This window comes from Triplophysa rosa, linkage group LG15 (assembly GCF_024868665.1).
Source record: "Triplophysa rosa linkage group LG15, Trosa_1v2, whole genome shotgun sequence".
Taxonomy (NCBI): Eukaryota; Metazoa; Chordata; class Actinopteri; order Cypriniformes; family Nemacheilidae; genus Triplophysa; species Triplophysa rosa.
This window is the reverse complement of record NC_079904.1, coordinates 5336324-5357483: the sequence shown is the minus strand read 5'-3', so window position 1 is coordinate 5357483 and position 21160 is coordinate 5336324. Positions and strand designations below refer to the sequence as shown.

At 37.8% G+C, this 21160-nt stretch overlaps 1 protein-coding gene across 1 annotated transcript; it reads left to right on the top strand.

Annotated features, from left to right (window-relative positions):
* Positions 1-502: 502 nt before the first annotated feature.
* On the top strand, positions 503-18354 carry ehd3 (EH-domain containing 3). Its single transcript, XM_057353043.1, has 6 exons — positions 503-1283; positions 3319-3495; positions 5427-5524; positions 12313-12725; positions 15538-15702; positions 15819-18354. Exons 1-6 carry the CDS (start codon positions 1057-1059, stop codon positions 16344-16346), a joined length of 1608 nt encoding a protein of 535 aa, XP_057209026.1. The 5' UTR covers positions 503-1056; the 3' UTR covers positions 16347-18354.
* The last annotated feature ends 2806 nt before the right edge of the window (positions 18355-21160 follow it).

Here is a 21160-nt window from a genome sequence, read left to right as displayed (position 1 = left end):
TGAAAATAAAAAAAGAGAGTTATCTCATTTTGGAACCAAACTCTTCATATGTTCATTTGAGTAATTATGATAATGTAATGCTAAGCATTTAGTATAGATATTTTACTAGTTATGTCCTTTGTCTTTATTATATTCCTGCACAATAAGATCTTGCCATTTGTTTTTGTTCACTATAGGTTTATCATCTTTTAAAATACATAAATAATGCACAATTATTTATTCCTTTTAGAATCTTCAAGAGCACAAAAGATATCAGTTATCAAAAATAATCAATATATTTTAAAACTGCTCAGAATGCAAAAAAGAGCCTTACAATTCCAAGGGGATTATATAGAATATCTTCTATAATTTATTCTAATGTGGTGTTAGAACTGAATGACGATCTCTTGTAATGATGTCCATATCGCCATGGACCCAGTGATGTAAATAAAAATCTCTCAGGAGGAAAAGAGCAGCAGTACCGCCACTCTCCACCGCTCTACTGGCGCTAATACCCCTGTCATGCGCTCTGGGGTGGGGTTTGTCAGCAGTGGGGCATTTCCTCCAGTGTCGGGTTTCTCCAGCGCACTGGCATTTAAATCTGCTGCAGTGGGAAGAAGCCCGTGCAAGCGTGTCACCGTGGGACAGTCTGCTCTACTGGAGGATTTGGCAATTGTTTTCATGTCTCTTTCCAAATAGCAACACTGTATCTCTTGTTTTTGTTGCATTATACAAGAAGAGGATTCATTGTATCGTCTAGCGGCGCGCGCGTTTATTTCAACAGCGCTTGGATGAAAGGCTGCGTGTCTGGCCATGTTTGCACCTTACTGAGCATATAAACCGACTGTAATGCATTTTAGTTTCTAGTTATGGTCGTTTGTGCATTGTGCGTCGTGAATGATCTAGAGGCACGGCAACAGTTTCAATGAAGATAATGTCCGTGTCATTGTTGGACTAGAATATAAATACATCGTCGTCAGTGGTATAGTTTTCGCACCGCCAGTCTCATTCATTTGAAAACGCTTCAGTTTTCAGTTTCAGTTTTGCGTATAAGGTCGTATATACTCAAGGTACATCATGTTCAGCTGGCTGGGTACCGATGACAGGAGAAAGAAAGATCCAGAGGTCTTTCAGACTGTCAGCGAAGGACTCAAGAAGCTCTACAAAACCAAACTGCTTCCGCTGGAGGAGCACTACAAATTTCACGAGTTTCACTCACCTGCTCTGGAGGATGCAGATTTTGACAATAAGCCCATGGTGCTCCTGGTGGGACAGTACTCCACCGGCAAAACCAGCTTCATAAGGTGAGCCTGATGGGTGTTTGGGCCCATTAAACGATGATACGAGGATACAGTAACACCTGTCTTACAAATATACATGTGTATGAAATACATGAATCAATGCTTTTTGTTTACATTTCAACACGTTAAGTAATAATGTTAAATAGTATAATAATATGAATATGTAATAATGTTTATTGTTGTTATTAATGGACGTTGTCATAGGGAGGATGGTTTGTTGAAATGGACATCTTTACGACCTTATCAATATTTTACAATGTTTTGAGTGGTACATGGATACAATGTCATATATATTTTATAAAAACAAGTTTGAAAACGTTTGAAAACGTTCAATAATGATGTCCCGTCATTGTAGTGAAACACGTTCTGAGAGGCTTTCGGCGGAAATTTGACAAATTCCCCAAATACAATGTGGTTTATTAAAATCCCAGCTACACCTATGTCATTTTTTGCAAAGACTTGCATTTGTCATTTGAATCACTGTAAAAATCACATTTCTGTGTCAAATCCAGTGCCAGTTTTGCAAGTTCCATGTCAAATTCCACACAATCCTACAGGATATGTTCTCTTTGAGAACTTTACGCATTGGTCAGTTGGCGAAGCAAGTAAACGGTTATGCTTTTAACAGCTATTTTGACATTACTTGCAGTTAGCAGAAAGTGTTTTATAACTTGTTCACTGCTTATAAAAAACGTATTAGTTAATTTCATAAAACAACATTTTCATTTTATCCTATTCAAGGACAAATTACCTAGTAAACAAAGTCATTTGTGAGACTGTGTCCCTGCTGTGGTGTGATGTTTGTCTGCCGGTGATTTGAGACTTTTGGTTCATGAAAGGCTGCAAACTACTGAGGATCTGGCAACAAAAGAAACTTCGCATGACTCCAGCGTTGCCATAGTTACTTGTCACTTATAGGTTCCAGAATGCAGAAAGATGTAAATGTGTTTAAAGACATATTGGGCATCCTTATAAAACGTTTTGGTGGTGTCTGTTATCTCAGCGTTTTAAGTCTGACCTCTAGTGATCAGTTATTCAAAGATTTCTGGTGGTTTGCGTAAGTGAACGTTCTGTTATTCATTAGGCATGTGAGGAACAGACATTAGTTTTACCCTCATAACCTTGAGGTTAGTTGTGAGTTGATATTTTACCAATTTCGTTAAAGCGCTTTCCAAGAACTTTTTACTTTCCTGGAAAAATAGCTGCTTTTTACCTAAATGCAAATTCTTATATTTCGATTTGTTACGGTCACATGCCATGCCATTCACTGTAGCTGATTTAAAGGGATATTTCACCCAAAAATGAAAATTCTGTCATCATTTACTCACCCTCAGATTGTTTGGGTGAGAATCGGTCATTATTACCACTCATCTCGTGCTTTTCGAGAAAGCAGATATAGAGAAACTTAAATGCAAAACAAGAAATTATGGATGTTTTGAATAACTGTTATTAATAAATGCTCCTCTCTGTTTTCTGTAGCTCTCTTTCATCCTCAGCATTATTCATGAGGATCGTGAGAGCCTCGTGTGTTTTCTGCTGACTGAACACATAACTAAAGCAAATATACTCTACTTTCTCTCTGCCCTTTTTCCAGAATGTAAGAATGTTAGCCCATGAAAACACTTAATTGTATTGTATGAGGAGGTTTCACACATAGCATTCAATCTTTTCCACGATAGCTGTTCTTTGTTTATGTTCTTGTGTACTTGCCATAAACTCCAGCTAATGACTTGAGGTTAAATGTCCTGTAGTTACTCAAACTGACATTTTGACCTGAACTGTATTCCAAACAGCCTCAGTAAGACATTTCCAGTCACATGTCCACAGCGGGGCATCTGGACTGAGAAAAGTAAACATTATGTTAGCACTCATATTTTTCATCAGTGTGATATTAGTGGCGCTCCTTTAAAGCTCGAGTATGTCCAATTTTTTGTGTTAAAATATGTTTTCCTATTTCAAGTTTAATATGCAAAGATGACTATAAGTATATCGATAATGTGCAGGACAAGGTGTTTAATCCCAAAGCATTTTTTTGCAGATATCTCTTGGAGCAGGACTTCCCCGGTATGCGGATTGGCCCGGAACCCACGACTGACTCCTTCATAGCAGTGATGCATGGCACCACGGAAGGACAAATACCAGGAAACGCACTGGTGGTGGACCCCAAAAAACCTTTTCGCAAGCTCAACGCCTTTGGCAATGCCTTCCTAAACAGGTGGGATCAAAAATAATACAGTTCATTTTATTTTAGTCCTTATGTTTATTGGAAAGCAATACTGTCTTCTGAGTTTACTATATCCCGGCGTATGACTTTATACAGTAGCATGGACACAGTTCATGGGAATGTCAGAGCCAAATATTTCAAACTTTAGTCTGAGGTTAGGGCTGCACATGAGGCATGGTTGCCCTGGCTCACTGTGACATCACAGAAGGGGGTCGCTTCCAGATCTTTCCAATATTTTTCAGCCTGCACCACATTCCTCCTCTCGATTGAGTTACCTCAGGCTTGTTGATCTGTGTTTGACCCCCCCCATCTGCTCAACTCACGTGATTAGTCAACAGAAAGATAAGAGGACATTGTTTTATAGTAAAATTCTGTCATGGATTACTCGACCTCAAATTGTTCCAAATCTGTATTGTTGTTCTGTTAAACACAAAGAAAGATATTTAGAAAAATGTCAGCAACTGAGATTTCTAAGGGCACCATACCAGTAGAAAAAATGATAGGGTAGTCAAAGTTGCTCAGAACCGTTTGTTTTCCTAAATTCTTCAACTGATCTTAATTTGTGTTCATCAGAACAACAAAAATGTTTACAATATTTTTTTCTACTGTGGTAGTGAATGGTGCCCCAGAAATCTCAGTTGCTAACATTCTTCCAAATATCTTTGTGTTCAACAAAACAAAGAAATTTATACAGGTTTCGAACAACTTGAGGGTGAGTAATTCATGACCCAAATTTCATTTTTGGGTGAACTGTCCCTTTAAGCCCACCAGCGTGGCACACAGACGTACTGTAGGAACGAGGGACAGTCCCATATAAAATGTCCCACAGTTGTGTTTGTGATTATTTTTGCAGGTGTCCTGTATTGCAGTTTGTTGAACATTTGGCAGACTACGCTGCTTGTGCAAATCTTGCAGAAATTCTTGAGAAAGTTGTCTGGCAAAGTTGTGCAACAGCAAAGACTGCATATTTATCAAAATGCGCATGTCTCAACAACAGCAACATTTTAGTGAGATATTTCTGTCAAGAAATTGACAGGTAGTTTTGCTGCAGGTTTATGTCATTTGAAATGCTTTAAACAACTGCCCTGGTTTGTGACTTTATTTTTAGATATGCACATCATTTATGAATCCACAAACAGAAGTAACTCATGCTTTACTACAGCATGTGCAGTGTAAACTACTGCACAGAATTACAAACCAAATTATTCGATGATATTGGAAAATCAACAAATATTTATTTTTGTTGAAAAGTACATACGTACATTCCCAGAATGCTCAATAAATTTATCTTAGTTTTCCATTTTAAATTACAACAGTTCTGTACCAAATGCACCATTTTTCTTATATAACTTTAATGAATATAATAGTAAAGAGACATCAGGAAATCATGTGGGGTGAGAGAGAGGGGAACAGGGGTTGGGAAAGGTCCACAAGTCGGGACTGGAACTGGGGTCAACTGAAGCGCTAGCAATATGTTGACGCACAACCCACGTGTCTATTGGCAACATTTCATGTAGTTTCTAATAATAAATGCAATTCTCCTGCTTAAACCTACATTATTTAGCCTAAACTGCTATATACTGTGTTTACAGTTACAGTTTTATGTGCTCTTTGCTGCTTTAATTTTTCTGTGTGTGTTTTGTGTTTGGCGTGTATTAAGAATTGTCAAGTGGAGCTTACTGTTCTGTTTTGTAAGGAAAATAATATGTTTGTCTAGCCGTAGGCCTTTAGCGGTCGACTGACTCCAAAACATGACACACTTTTTCCAGACCTAATTCACACACTCAAAGCCACAACACTGAAAAGCTAGAACTCAAAAAGGCTATGCACAAGACAAACTGAAAAACAACAAACCGTGCACGTTAAAATGTGGTGCAAAGTGTCCAAGTGTTTGACTCTGGTTTGTTTGGTTCGCCCTTCAGGTTTGTGTGCGCCCAGCTGCCCAACCCTGTTCTGGAGAGCATCAGTGTGATTGACACTCCAGGAATCCTGAGTGGAGAGAAGCAACGCATCAGCAGAGGTACAGTAAACATTCATGTGTACACAGAGGAGAATATATTATCTGAACCTATTGAGCTATTAAAAACATGGTGGTACCTGTAGCCCTGCCCTCAATCGGGCTGTGTCATTCTTGTGTGCTTTTCTCAAAACACCTCAAATATAGTTCACTAGTTACTGTTTGCTGATGTTAGTGGTGGAAGATACATATTTTAGCTTTTAAATAATGGGCACGTCTGTTCTGGTTTAGTGTGTGTTTATTGTAGTTTTACTGTGCTGTGAGATAAGTACTACGGTCAATGATAAAACTGGGTTGGAAGTTTAAGGCTTGTCTTATTTTGACTTATTTCAATAAGAAAATGGTTTAAAGGTCCAGTGTATGAAATTTAGCAGCATCTGTTGGTGAGGTTACGAATTGCAACCAACAGCTCACTCCACCCCCTCCCTTTAGAAGCACTACTGATACAGGACAGAGATGTCATCGTGTTTTGCTTCTTTGCCGAAGGAGAATATTTACGAAACGCGCTCTGTAGTGCAGTTTGTCCATTTAGGGCTACTGTAGAAACAACATGGAGAATTCCATGCAAGGGGACCCGCGGTGTATGTAGATAGAAATCGCTCATTCTAAGGTAATAAAAACACGACGCTTCATTATGTAAGGTCTTTATACACCTCTGAAGACATAGTTATGCATATTATATTGCATTTCTGTCAATAGATCCTCCAAAAATTACATGCAGCACCTGTAAGGCACTAGAATACAATTTAGGAACAACATGGCACCTTTAACATACCCTTATTTATAGGTATGAAAATAATATTGTAAGCTACATTAGCACATTTGAACAGCTGTAGTAAGAAATGTTGATGCTACAAAATATAACTCATGCAGAGTACGTTACACGAAATGTTTTTAATTTCTGACGGTGTGTCGTGGTTTGCATGAGCTCAGATTTCCAATTTGAATACAAGTTCACCTTCCATTTGCCTCTTGTTTTTTGTATACTTCACTTCAGAGCTTCGCTCTAAATAAGTGAGTTTTTCATTATAAATGACTTATGGTTTTCTCGTGAATAGCATCAGTGTGTATTGTCTAACTGAAGTGCTTTTAATTATAACATGATGAAAGCACGTGGTGAGAGACGAGACCTTGTTGAGATGAAGGACATTTTTATTGCTTCATGAACTGTAAGACGCAAGAGTTGCAACAAGCTATATTATTTGCGTGTAGCGCTTTACAAATCTTAGCAGCTTGAATGGTTTACTTTAAATAAGGTTTGTCTATTTAAATGTCTATTGAAGCCAAAGTCCTTCATATTGCGAAGAATACAGAACCCATCTGTATTCGTCGGGACATTAAATAAAATATATGCTTTGTTTTAGTCAGCTGCTTGCTGAGTAATAGATAGCAAGTGTGCCGGACATTAAAAAAAATCTGTTTTAGTTGCACAATATAAGAAGTTTAGTCTTTTTGCACCTTGTAAGTGCAGTTCTACAGGTAATGCTACCGTAGGTGCATTCTCAGCATTGCCACTAGGGGTGCTGTGGAGGCATTAGTGAAAACTACCCATAGTCAGTTTTCTCTTTCGGGTCAACTACAGTCACGTCGGAACAGCGTTTTGAAGACAGCGTTAGCTAAAGTAAGATAAACTGTCATCATGTTTGCAACAAGTTGAATAACACATCTGGTTTATTAGCACAGACATTTTATTAAAGTGCTGCTGTTTCTTCATCACTGTATTAATTATGTTACAGCAAAATAACTTCCACAAAGTTGAATCGCTGTATGGCTGCCCTCATAACAACATGTTGGATTACTTCATTCAGAAATGTCCATCGCAGCTGTGCTCCCCATTACTGCTGAGCTTCCTGGCCTCAGCAGTTTTCATTTTGTCCGGCGACACTCCTCCCACCACGCTTATCCACACCAGACTGAATGGGTACAGCCCTGGGATTACATACACACTCGTGTTTCTGTGGCCAGAGCCAAGAACTGAGCTTTCCAAGGTCATTGATGTGCTTTTTCGCAACATTAAACAAGTGTTTATTAGCACAGGCCTGCATTAAAGTAGTGAGGTAAGGCAAGTGTTTGTGTAAAATCTGCCCTTACCTGACAATGGAGCCATTGTATGGAGCTCACTAACAAATCTGAACATTACATTGACATAGAGCGTGTTTGCAGATAGAAAATGACCTTAAATAAAGTGTAAAACTACTAGATTCCCGGTGCAAAAGGAGGTTTTGGAGTCGGTAATGACTTTGTTGTTTCTTGTCTGTTAGCACAGGCTTTACAGAGCTACTGAGCGCAGGCAAATCTATTTGTAAGCTTTTAAAGATGTCATTGAATTGAAAAGAGTGATTTCACACTTGAGTTGATGCGATAAGAGCAAGTGAGTTTGTGCCAACCAGTAGCTCATTGCCACCTTCTCACCAAACTGCATTCTGTCGCTTTTGAAACCATTAAGCTTGAAGAGGATTAGCGATCTTTCTTCCTGTTTGAAGACTTGCGTGTTCACAGATGCTGAGTAAGTGCATCTGAATGGACTGTGTTTTTCAATCATTCAAGAGCACGGCGACAGGCTCGTGAAGGTTATTGCGGGATTGTTAGTGCGATCGCCTTGCTTTGCTAGCTGGTAGAATGGCTTTCGTTCTTTCGCCTTCGTTCACTAGCTCGCTGCCTCTTTTTTCCTCATTTGCACGTCAGCGCGATGTGTTTAGCAAGACTTAATGAGAAACCGGCTCTCACTTCTTCTACACTCAGTGCTCATGTCAAGCCGAACTGTGGAATTTCTCCAGCCGTCACATGAGATGACAGACACATTCTTTCTCATTGGCAGCTGATCCCGTTTTCCTCCTGCAAACAGAGGTTTATATTCACTGACTCAAATCAGAAACTGTCATTTTTTCGTAAAATGTTTCCGACACCTCGAATTTAGGATATTTCCCACCTCTAACCTGGAAATAATGTCTGGAATTACTAACATTACAACATTGATGTTACTTATGATTTGGTGATATTAAAACATTAAAACAGCGCATTTCCAGGTGTCTGTAACGCAGCATACGAGGTGTTTTCAGATGCATCGTCACAGGTGGATTTGTTTGTTTATACACTGACTGTGTCTGTAATTAGCTGCTGTTGTTGCCTTCATACGTGGCTTTGGTTGCAGACGGCACTTCTACTGACTTTCCTGTCATCGTCTGCCAAGAGCTGACTGAAAACAGCGGTTCTGATCTGATTGGCCAAGATGTTCATTTCCAGGACTCCAGGTTTTATTAATCCACTGGGAAAGACAAGTTCTCAGGCTACACCATAGAAAACATTTTTGGGATTGAAGCTGAAACTTTCAAAGATATGCAAGAGATTTACGACCCTGGATCACAAAACCAGTCTTAAGCAGCACAGGAACATTTTTAGTAATAAAAATACATCGCATGGGTCAAAATGATCGACTTTTCTTTTATGCCAAAAAATCATTAGGATAATAAGTAAAGATCATGTTCCATGAAGATATTTTGTAAGTTTCCTACCGTAAATATATAAAGATTTTATTTTTGTGAGTGGATGGCCTGCTGCAGCGCCTCTGATTAACAACTTCAAAGGCGATTTTCTCCAAAGTTTGGATTTTTTTCCACCCTCAGATTCCAGTTTTGAAAGGTTGTTTCTTTGCCAGATATTATCCTATCCTAACAAACCGTATGTCTATGGAAAGCTTTCCTGTAGCTCAGTGTTAGAGCACGGCGTTAACAATGCCAAGGTCGTGGGTTCGATCCCAGGGGATTGCACATACTTAGAAACAAATGTATAGGATAATGCAATGTAAGTCGCTTTGGGTAAAAGCGTCTGCCAAATGCATAAATGTAAATCTGTAAAAATCATAAGACTGGTTTTGTTGTCCAGGGTCTCTCTCTCTCTCTCTCTCTCTCTCTCTCTCTCTCTCTCTCTCTCTCTCTCTCTCTCTCTCTCTCTCTCTCTCTCTCTCTCTCTCTCTCTAATCTACATTGACCGTACATAAGCATTACTCCCAAAAGCAGTTTAATCATTCCCAGCCCTCTTACCTTATTTCCTTCATGAAATACTTAACTGCCAAATCTTCTCACTGTCGTATTGTGTCGTATTATGTTCAGCTCATGTGTAGCACATGTGTAGCACATATTCTACCGCAGTCTCATGTCTTTGTCTTCATATGAGTTTTGATTGTATTCCAGGTACAGTCTACATGCGAAGCCATCATTTTGACATTGTCAGTTCCTCCGAAGTTACTGGGACATTGAATCTTATAACCCGATCAACAAGTCTGCCTTTCATTGCATGTTTTTATAATTTGACATCTTTGTATCTTTCTCTCCCATGAACAGCCGCAACAGAGGATGGCTTTGGTTATAGCTCCCTGCATAAATGTCCGTACGGAGGTATTGTAGATATCGCCAAACTACTGTAAGCCACCACAGTGTTAACACCTGCAGCTTATTATGCCAATGAGATTCCAGCACGGCTCGCTCCAGACGTGCTGTTAAATCACAGGTTCACCTGATATTAACCTACAGATCTGTCCTTCTTCAACCTTATAATCACAGCGGTAATTCCAGCCCAGTTTCACTGCTGTTATTGTCCTGTGCTCAATGACGCTCCTCTCATGTGTCTGTTATTGTATACCGCCTGTTGTAGACCTTTGAGTTTGCTAGTCTGAAGTTACAAATAGTCTATAGACCGATAGAAAGACATGATCAGAGTATTGCAGATGACAATAATGCTTCCTTTAGTGAAACTATCAAATCAGAAGGGATGGTCCACCGCATTCCTGTAGACATGGGATCTTCCTGCAAATGGCTTTGCTGTCATATTCCATGTCATTGATTTGAAATATTAACACACTAATTACCCACAACAGTACTCGCCTTATGTTTTCGCTAAATGCCTTAGGGTGTGAAAGTGATACTGATGTGTGTGTCAGTGATGCAGGGCTGGATGTTGTTTCTGCAGGTATTGTATACATCAGCACAAAAACATAATGACAGCATTGACTCGACAGCAGCGTCTGGTCAAAATCACCATTATTATTCTCATATGTCTCTTCTGTTCGAAGGTGAAGTTTTCGCTGTGGGTACTGTAGTAATGAAAAATCTTGGTTATAGTTAATCCATGGTTATTACAAGTTAACCATTGTTTTGCTACAGTAACCATTGTTTAACCAGTTTATTTGTAGTTTGCATGAATGTATTCAATTTGACTAAATGATTACTGCACTTGCTATAGTAAAACCATGGTTCATTTTCATAGGGACGTCAATATATTTTACAACAAAAATTGTGAACAATTGTGTCATGTCATAAGGACAATTATATACAAAGAAGCTTTTCAAATAAACATTTTCAAAAACAACTTTCTTTAGTTAGTTTGTATTAGTTAGCTGTATTTTTTGTAGTTATTACTACTCAGTCAAAATAACCAGATTAAAATGACTTGGGATGCACGATAAAAAAAAACGAGTTATCTTTTTCAGATGAACTCTTTAAAGTTTTCTGCATAATAAAAATACACCGTCAAAGCTATTTAATTCAGATCTGAAAATGTATATACAGATAATACTGTATATATTTAAATAAATATAAAATGACTATTCGATAAAATAAGTAAAATGAAGGAAAATAGGGATTTCCCTGTCTCTAGTAGAATGCAGAATGCAATAGTTTTATGTCTACTGAATTAATTTGAGCTGGATTTCATGTAAGGGACGCTTCGCGTTGGGTCCTGATCACACTGTCGGGGCTTATTTCTGCGATAACAACCGGCTGCTTGTACATTATCCCGCTTATTACACGGCTACTTGCCACATGAGAAAAAAACTGGACATGAAGTATGAATTTGAAATATTTGATTAGCTCATTTTTACCAAATACAGACCTTCCGCGGGGAAAAGCCGTTCAGATGTCACGAACATGCAATTTGGTTTAATCATTTGTAAATATAATGTCATACATGTTATTAAAAGATATATTTATATTTAATTTTCAAAATGATTTGCTTTATCCGGGTTACCGTGTGTTATTATTATTTTGAGAGGTTGTTATCTGGGAATACTGCCAATCAGAATCAAGCATTCCAACGAGCCATGTAATAATGTTGTATTATTCTCTAGTCATATATCTTTCTGTCCTCCGATGCATTTCAGCTAAACAACTGGGTTCTGGGATCATATTGTGCATATTAGAAGAGGATTTAAACCATTGCATTAGGTTTCATGTGGAGGCTTCTGTATCCTTGGCTTAAGTAGCTGTCTGTTCCTCTTTTGAGAGCACAATTTGCCATTTGAAGCTAATGCACCATTGCTCAGATAACTGTCTAATCCTGATAATAGTGTGCGTAGCTTCTGAGAGCTGATCTGAGAAGGGTCAGTATGCAAAATCATTCCGATGCAAGCCAGCAGATTTTTATCGTAATATATTGCAAGTCTTACAAATGCATGACAAAGGCACTTGTAAATACTCGAATTTTTTTTTTACATTTTGTAATGCCTTGGTTTAAAATGAAAATCATCATCACATTCAATCTTGAAATGACTGTATTGTGAGCAGGTCGCCCTGTATCCCCTGAGAGGAGATCGAGCAAGTTGAGCTATAGAAACCAATTCACACTGGGAGACATTAGATAAAAAATCACTTAAAAGTTTGATGCTTGACTTTTAGCACTTTAAATGCCAGGTCTAACAAGGTCATTTGTCCCTTCCGAGTGGCCGACTGCTTCTCCCCTCTTGCACGAGTCCATAAACACTATACGGGATATTGATCTGTTTTTGTTCTCTCACCCAGGCTATGACTTCGCTGCTGTGTTGGAGTGGTTTGCCGAGCGCGTGGACCGCATCATTCTGCTGTTCGACGCCCACAAGCTGGACATCTCGGATGAATTCTCTGAGGTCATCAAGGCCCTCAAAAACCACGAGGACAAGATCCGCGTGGTGCTCAACAAGGCCGACCAGATCGAGACGCAGCAGCTGATGCGCGTGTACGGCGCACTCATGTGGTCGCTGGGGAAGATCGTCAACACGCCCGAGGTGATCCGGGTCTACATTGGCTCCTTCTGGTCGCATCCGTTGCTGATTCCTGACAATCGGAAGCTGTTTGAGGCAGAAGAGCAAGACCTGTTCAAGGATATTCAGTCACTGCCTCGGAATGCTGCCCTACGCAAGCTGAATGATCTTATCAAGAGAGCTCGACTTGCAAAGGTAAACTTCACACACAATTTGCATCTTCATGATGGAAGCACTCGAAAAAAAACTCTGGCATTATTTATTAATGTTGAAAGATATTTTGAGAAATGTTTCAGTGGTTTTGTGTCCATACAATGGAAGTCAATGGGGGCCAGTTTTTTTTGGGTTGCCAACATTCTTCAAAATATCTTCTTTTGCGTTCTGCAGAAGAGAAGTCATACAGTTTGGAATGCCATTTTTGAACTGTTTTTTGTCATCTGAAACCTAAACCAAACCACTTCTGACAACAACATAAAATGAACAAAGTGCTCAGAAAGTTTGGCTTGCGAATTACGTTCCGACAAAAGCATGCTGAGTCTTGGGTGTTCAGAAGGGTGAGAATGTAGTGTGTATGATTCAGAATATACTTCAATCCCATCTTGACTCTGTTTTAGAATTTATTCTGCCATTCAGCTACGGTTTTTTACGTTCCGTCATGTTTTTGATGTGGTTCAGCTTGTAGCTCAGTGTAGCAGTAATAGGACTGTGTGCATGTATTGCATTGTGTTTATGGGCCTGTTGTTTGTCTGATCTATTTGCTGGCCTCGCTCTGTAATGAGGCCATTATCCAAACTGTATAGCCTGCCTCTTCTGTCTGACATGATAGAGTTCTGATCTAAACTGAACTGAAAGCCATTGAATTTCCTCCTGTACATTGGACACATAATATCTGGCTCAGCAATAGTCATTCTGGTAACACTTTACAATAAGGTCCCATTAGATAGCATTGCATTTAGTCATTAACATTTACATTTAGTCATTTAGCAGACGCTTTTATCCAAAGCGACTTACAGATGAGGGAAACAATGGAAGCAATTGGAACAACATAAGGAATAAAGTGCAATAAAAGAAAACTGGTCTCATATAGTTTATTGCAACAATGAACAATACTTCTATAGCATTTATTTAGTATCTTAATGTTAATTTTAACATATAAATATATATAATGTATATGTTTTTTAAATATATAATTTAGTTTTATCTGTTAACATTAGTTAATGCATTAACATGAACAAACAATGTAAGGTTGTTTTCTTAAGAAAAAATAGGAATAAATAAATATATATGTATATAAAATATAAAATAATATTAAAAATAAAATAAAAATATAAGATGTATGATTGTATTGGTTTTATGGGAAAAAATAAAATATAAAAAATAAAATAAAATTATAGAAAATAAAATAGAGTATAAAATATAAAATAAAATACAAAAAAAAAAATATATATATATATATTTTAATAGTTTTAAATGTTAAAGTAGTAAAATCTTAATCAAAATCAAAACAGTGTTTGAACTTCTGATGGTCAGACTTAATAAATCATGTCAATAGATAATGTGAACCATGTTTCCGTGAACAAAAGAAATAATAAAAAGTTACATTTTGTCAGTGTCAGAGTAGATCAACCTTCTGTAGAATCTATAACATGAGTTCTGGAGTAATTTTAGCTAATGAAATGAACCAGAAATTCCTTGAAAGTCTTTGACATCGGGGGTCATGTGACTAATAAGAATTGTGCTGAAAGATTCTGAGAGAACATGAGTCAATGTCACGGCTCATAAAGGCATGTTAATAATATCCTTCACAGTCATGGCCATCGTGTTCTTACTGCAGAAAAGAGCTGATAAAATCATTAGCATATCTTGCTTGTAAAGCCCATAGCCAGATTCCACACTATAACAGCGTTCTTCAAAAGCAGCCTAACTCAGTTTTTATTGAAATTACACAGAAAGGAAGAGAAACTCCAACATAAAGCTGTCATGCAAAAGGAAAAGGAACACTCTGATGTGAGTTTGTGTTATGTTTCAATTCTTTATTATTTCTATCAGTACAGATGGTTTAAGTCACGTGGGCTATATGACACACAGAGAGATCCCTGCTGACAGAGGAAATCACTAATCACATGTCAAACTCAAATTTAACATCCAGATCCAGCTGCTTCTATTAAAAAGAACATTATCTTTGTCTCTGACCTCTGATCATAGATGTGCTTCCCGTCCTGTCAACATTTATACTGTCATATTTCCTTCCACCCAGGGGTCAGGCCCTGCTGTGCTCAGATGGTGCTTTATTTAGTATCTTGTGTATTTTCAAGCTTCGTATTGAATATTGTATCATTTGCTTGGGATGAACACACTGTTCTTAAAGGGATAGTTCAACAAAATGCTAATTCATTCATCATTTACTCCCCCTCATGCCATTCCAAACCTGTATGACTCTGTTTTTTTCTGCAGAACACAAAAGAAGATATTTTGAAGAATGTTTCTAACCAAACAACATTTGGTTCCATTGTATGGACACAAACCCTCTTGAGATATTTCTCAAAATATCTTCTTTCGTGTTACACAGAAGAAAGAGTGAAAAACAGGTTTGAATGACACGAGGGTGAATAAATGATGACAGAATTAAACTTTTTGGGTGGACTGTCCCTTTAAACTCACAATTTTAGACTACAAAATCATATTGGTGTAAATCTAATGATGCCAATCAAGAACATATTTGGTTTATGTTTCACCCCAAAATTAAAAAGAATAAGATAAGTCTGTTTAATGGATTATTATACGGTATATAAACCGGACATATAATACACTCAATCACGTTATTGAGAATTAGAAAAGTGTATGAATGTCATTAATTATCTTTGGTTTTATTCTTTCTTTTTAAATGCAAAATATTTTTCTTTTATTTGAAGGTGAAATGCTGTATAACCTTGAGATGTGACCCTGTGAATCAGTTGGTGTTCTGCTCTGTAAACTTGGCATAAACTTTGCTTCTCTGTTCTCACAGGTTCATGCGTACATCATCAGTTCTATGAAGAAAGAGATGCCTTCGGTCTTCGGAAAGGAGAACAAAAAGAAGGAACTGATTAACAGCTTGGGTGAGATCTACACCCGCATTGAGAGGGAACACCAGATCTCCCCGGGAGACTTTCCAAACCTCAAGAAAATGCAGGTAAGGTCCATTCAACAAACAACCGTAAAGAATCAATCAAATGCTTTCCAGTTGGAGACATTGAGCATGAAGATTCAAAAGAACCGAGTACATTGCCTTTCTCTCCTGCTGAATAGGAGCAGCTTCAGGCCCATGATCTAAACAAGTTCCAGCCTTTGAAAATGAAGCTGCTGGACACCGTGGATGACATGTTGGCCCACGACATCGCCCAGCTCATGGTGCTGGTGCGTCAGGAGGAAACACAGAGGCCCAACCAGGTGGTGAAGGGCGGAGCCTTCGAGGGCACCATGAATGGGCCGTTCGGTCACGGATACGGTGAGGGGGCGGGCGAGGGCATCGACGAAGTCGAGTGGGTGGTGGCCCGTGACAAACCCATGTACGATGAAATCTTCTATACTCTCTCACCCGTCAATGGCAAAGTGACCGGTGCTAATGCCAAGAAGGAGATGGTGAAGTCCAAGCTGCCCAACACTGTGCTTGGAAAGATCTGGAAGCTGGCTGACATCGATAAGGATGGTATGCTTGACGACGAGGAGTTTGCTTTGGCCAATCACCTGATCAAGGTAAAACTGGAAGGTCATGAACTTCCGGGTGAACTGCCGTCTCATCTGGTTCCGCCTTCCATGAGAAAAGTTCCAGAGTAAGATGTAGCGTGACTGAATTTATGGATGGATTTTGGAAAACAGATGTTGTGAATTCAGGTTGCAGTTCATTTGATGGAATTCAAGACGACACCATTGTTAGAAAGAAGGAAAAGCAAGGACTCTGTTAAAATATGTGATGATGGTTTAGTATGACTGGACTGAATTTGAAAATGATCCACCAATTCTTTTGACCTGTGTATATTTTTATTCCTGCTGTCTGCCGTTTAAAAATTCATTTCAGGAATAGTTGACGAAATGAAAATGCTGTTGTTATTTACACTACATGTCCTTATGTCATTCTAACCCAATGTTACTTTCATCAAAACAAAAAAATATATAAAAAAAATCATGTGGTCAGTTCTACATACGCAGTTTCTGCCAAATTCCAAGTGTGCCCAAGAAACGGATCAGTAAACAAATTCTTTTAACCCGGTTCTTTTCAATGAATGGGTGATCTGGTTCACAGATTTGACTGAATGCTCCGTTCACAAATTGGACTAATTCATTGATGAATTAGAGGTTGACTCACTGACCCGTGACTGCTATGAACTGTACTTGTACAGAAATGAGCCGCTTGAAGATTTGTCCAGAACAAAGTAATGAAGAAAGTCTTATGGGTTTGGAATAACATATGGTGTACCTTAATGATTGTACTGTATGTGCTCCTGGATTTTAAAGACACATTTCGCTCATCTGTTCATCTCATATATGACACTAAAGCTTCATTCATCCCTGTGTTTTATTTTCATTCATTGTACATTGATTTGTGTGTCTGTTGGGAGATACTGAACAGAAATGCACAGATGATCAGACGTGATGAGAGGCGAAATTCCTTTTATAAATAACTGTTTTCTCTTCCTGTGAAGGCGGCATCTTAACAAATGCGAGTCCTTTCTAGCCTGACGAAGAGACTGTTAAAACTGTATAGACGTCAAGTCAGTTAGTGTTTTGATGGACCTGTAGAACTAGTATGTTAGTAGTCTGTATATGTAAACATGTAAACTAACTTAGGTTTTAGAGTAATTATACAATTCTGGTCTTGATTTCCAAAGAAGGAATATAAAAAAAAATGACGCTACTTTAGCGATTACACTGTGCATTATCATTGAAACAGCAGCAGTTTAGCATCCGAAAATGTATTTAGTCATATTAGTTTATTACATCTTTCCTCACAGTAATCGTATGAGCGTTTAGGGATTATCTGAACTCTTTATCTCTTTATCCAGAGATGTCACGTTTATTCCTGCAGATTTTTAAGATCTGTAGAGTTGAAGGGATGGGGTTTAATGCACTGACGCTTGTAACTGACCTAAATGGCAAAATCTGATCCGCCTTGATTTTAATGACTCCTATATGAAATATATTCACTGACCCCAAATCAAATTCACATTCTGGGAAAGCAGTTGTCGTTTGGTTTGGGCTCGGGTAAAATGATCAAATTAAGTATGGTAACGATAATGATCTCCCCCTACACAAGTTATCATAAGCAGAATTCAACCAATAAGCTGCCTCTGTGCCTTTGGACACGCCCACCTTAATCAGATTTTTGTGGCACTGCACATAGTGTAGAACTGTACATAGCAGCACATTGTCTTGTTCTACAATATGTATCTTCTTGACGTGCTCTAAAAATGACACTATTCAAAGACGGTAGTTGATGTTGCGAGTTGATGAGTCTCTGATGAAAAAATTCCAACTTTGCTCATAAATTGCACGTTTCTTCTTTTTACCATAATGTAGATTGTGCATTTGTGTGTTTGACCAAGTATGTACACATACATGTAAATGGGGTGCAATATGGTTTGCAAGTGTAGTGAATAAGTGTTTGTGTGCTGCGTTGCTCATTGTGTGATTTATCCAGTGCAAACAAACCACGTGAGACACTGCTGTTCAGACATCATAGATTCATTATTCGAACAAATAAAATCTAACTCATTTAAAAGGGTCCCTTTGTTTCTGGTTGTCTGTTTTTGCCTTATGACCGAATTGTGTCCAGATATGAATAATGTCTGTGGGACATTTTGCTTTATGGTTCGCTTTAAAACACATTTTGTATGAATAATGTTGAAAAAGTGAATGATGACAATAGATATGTCACCTTTTTCATTTGAACTAGGGTAATTGTGTCTCGAGGTCAAATGATTAATAAAAATGAGCATAATTTTATATAAATTGTAGTTTTTCCTCAAAGTGCTTGAGTAGTGTTTAAATAGCCCACGTAACCTTAAAAAATAGGAAAGACAAGATAGATAGGACATATAGCTTGAAAAAATTATGCCAAACACAGGAACTCCCATAGGGATAGTACATAATGTTTTCAGCAGATCCCATCTAGCGTCAACAGGACCTTCGACATGAGTGATGACTTCCTGTTTATAGCATCATTTACTGTATGTACTATAGGAAACACCTAGTACAGGGTGGGTTTTCATCTGGTCTTTTTTTCTTTTGACACCAGGATGTGATAAGCAGAAATCACCCAATCTTTGGTCACTACCGGTCACAAAATATTTCCAACTGATGGAACCTGCTTCATTATGGACAAGCTTTGAAACTAAACTCTAAAAATTGAATTGTCTCTTAAAATTCCCTTTTGCAATACAAACGTGCCATTCACTATTTAAATGTAAAGTTTGGTTATTTAAAGGGAAAGCAAATGTCTTCACCAAATAGTAATGAAGGTGAAACAGAAAACGTTTTGTTTACATCATTTAAGTTGCACTTTGTCTCATTTCACTCTGATGTTTACAATGCGTCATGAATTCAAATGAATTTCATTTTCTGTCAAATAGATACTAAAAGGATGTTTTCCAGTCATGTTAAAAAACTTTGTGGATGCCATTAACGTCACTCTCACAAACGTACTAAATGTAAATGTAACCGGTACACCATTATGTACTAAAGATACTCATGTTATGTGCCCAACAATCATTCAGAAATCATTTTAATGAGGTTCTTTGTGTAGCAAATATTCTACAATAAAATAATGACTCGACTTATGATAGAGATGACAGACAGTCAATAAATAAGGGTTGTCCACAAGCCGGACCTCTCTGGCCTTGAATCCTTCCCATGTTTAAGAGGAAGAGGAAGATTTCCCTGATGCAAAGACCCTAAACGTCCACCTCTGTAGTCGAATCCCTCAGGAAGAGAAGCTCTCCATCACAGCTGGTTATGGACAACATCTGTATCGTATGTGCGTGCCTGTACAGTATATATATCTGCATGTCCATGTGAATGAGGGGGAGTGTGTGTGTCCGTGAGAGAAACTATGAGGTCATGAGAAGAGCTTTTAACGTTTTAGAAAGTGCTTACAAAAGGTGCATTAAAACAAGCAAAACAATACTTTCCATCACATAATTCATTCGAGTTCTTGTCATCAAAAAGCATTTTTGTGAATCAGAGTAAAACCTCCAAACAAATACAAAATTGTAAAACCAAGCAGACACAGAATAAAAAATAAAACAGCAGTATTTTCTTATCATCAAGAATTCAATCATTTCTGACAGAGTTGTATATGGTTTTCAAGATAAGGATATTAGAAATCAGTGCTTCTTATCATGTAAAGACCATTAATAATGCTATAATGCTAAACTCATAAGATCCATGAGTTAAAAAGGAATGTAGCTGTGAAGAGTCTGAAACGCACATAATAGATCTAATAAAAATGAGAAACTGTTGCTCTCACTTGTTCACAATTATTCCATGTAATGAAACCGGCACCCGAACAACATATTTTGACCTGTCAAGTCAAATTAGAGAGAGAGAGATTTAAAGTGGCAGAACACATTCTTGCACCAGGTCAATGAGTTTAAAAATCTCTAAAGTTTCTATGACTACTGTAGGTGCAGGAGTTAAATGAAAAAAAGTTTTTGCTGTGTGCGAGACTGATTTTTTGTTGGTAAATATATACGCTCATTTCAGGGCAATCACGTCACATTAAATAGATGATATATAGAGACAGGGTGCCATGACTGAAGGAATGTGTCACAGGTATCAAGGCTGTTGCTCACATCAGACTGCTAATTGTTTATCTCGGACCTCAGTGGACAGAGTTGAAGATGAACTGGCCAGCAGTGAGGTGATACTGGCCCTGAACCCCGAGCACGAGGACTCACGAGTGCATGTGTTACTCCTGAAGATGCTTCAGAAATGTGTGTACTCTCGACTACGTGAGGATGTCTTTTAAAGGAATAGCTCACCCAAAAATAACAATTGTTTACTTAGTCAATTTAATTTACTCATGTGCATGTTTGAGTGTAAAAACGAATATAGCATAAGCTTGGTATATAGTATATATGTATATATACACAGGTTATAGACTATGATGCTTTTTCATTCTTTAAGAGTGTAACAGCACCATAAAAACAATTCTGAGTCCAATTAATACTTTTCTATAGTGGCTAGTAACATATACATTTTTAAATCGGCTCAATCACTTTTGGCAACAGTCTTTTAACACGCATTTGTGAAATTTAGAAAACCTTGACTACACCTATTGCAAAAAGTGAGCATAAGATTTTTCCAGTTAAAGACAGTTTTTAAGAAAAACGTGTTTAACAAAAAAAGCATGCAGGTTTGGAAGAGCATAAGTAAATGTAAATATGCAGAAAAAAATATATAGGAAAAGATGTGTTAAACTCTCTAAATACATTTTATAATTTTTATTTTTTATAATATTTGGTGTTTGTCATATTAATTAAACAGAATTTTTTACCAATGAACATCTTGCTGCTGTATCCACTGGTATTTCACTGGTGTTGGTTTAATTTTGAAAAGTGAACAGTACTCAACCTACTCAGTACTGAGTCATA

Coding starts and splice junctions, on each gene's coding strand:
- ehd3 (XM_057353043.1), top strand. CDS start 1,057: ATGTTCAGCTGGCTGGGTACCGATGACAGGAGAAAGAAAGATCCAGAG. Junction 12,726..15,537: donor AGAGAGCTCGACTTGCAAAG/GTAAACTTCACA, acceptor CTGTTCTCACAG/GTTCATGCGTACATCATCAG. Junction 15,703..15,818: donor CAAACCTCAAGAAAATGCAG/GTAAGGTCCATT, acceptor CCTGCTGAATAG/GAGCAGCTTCAGGCCCATGA.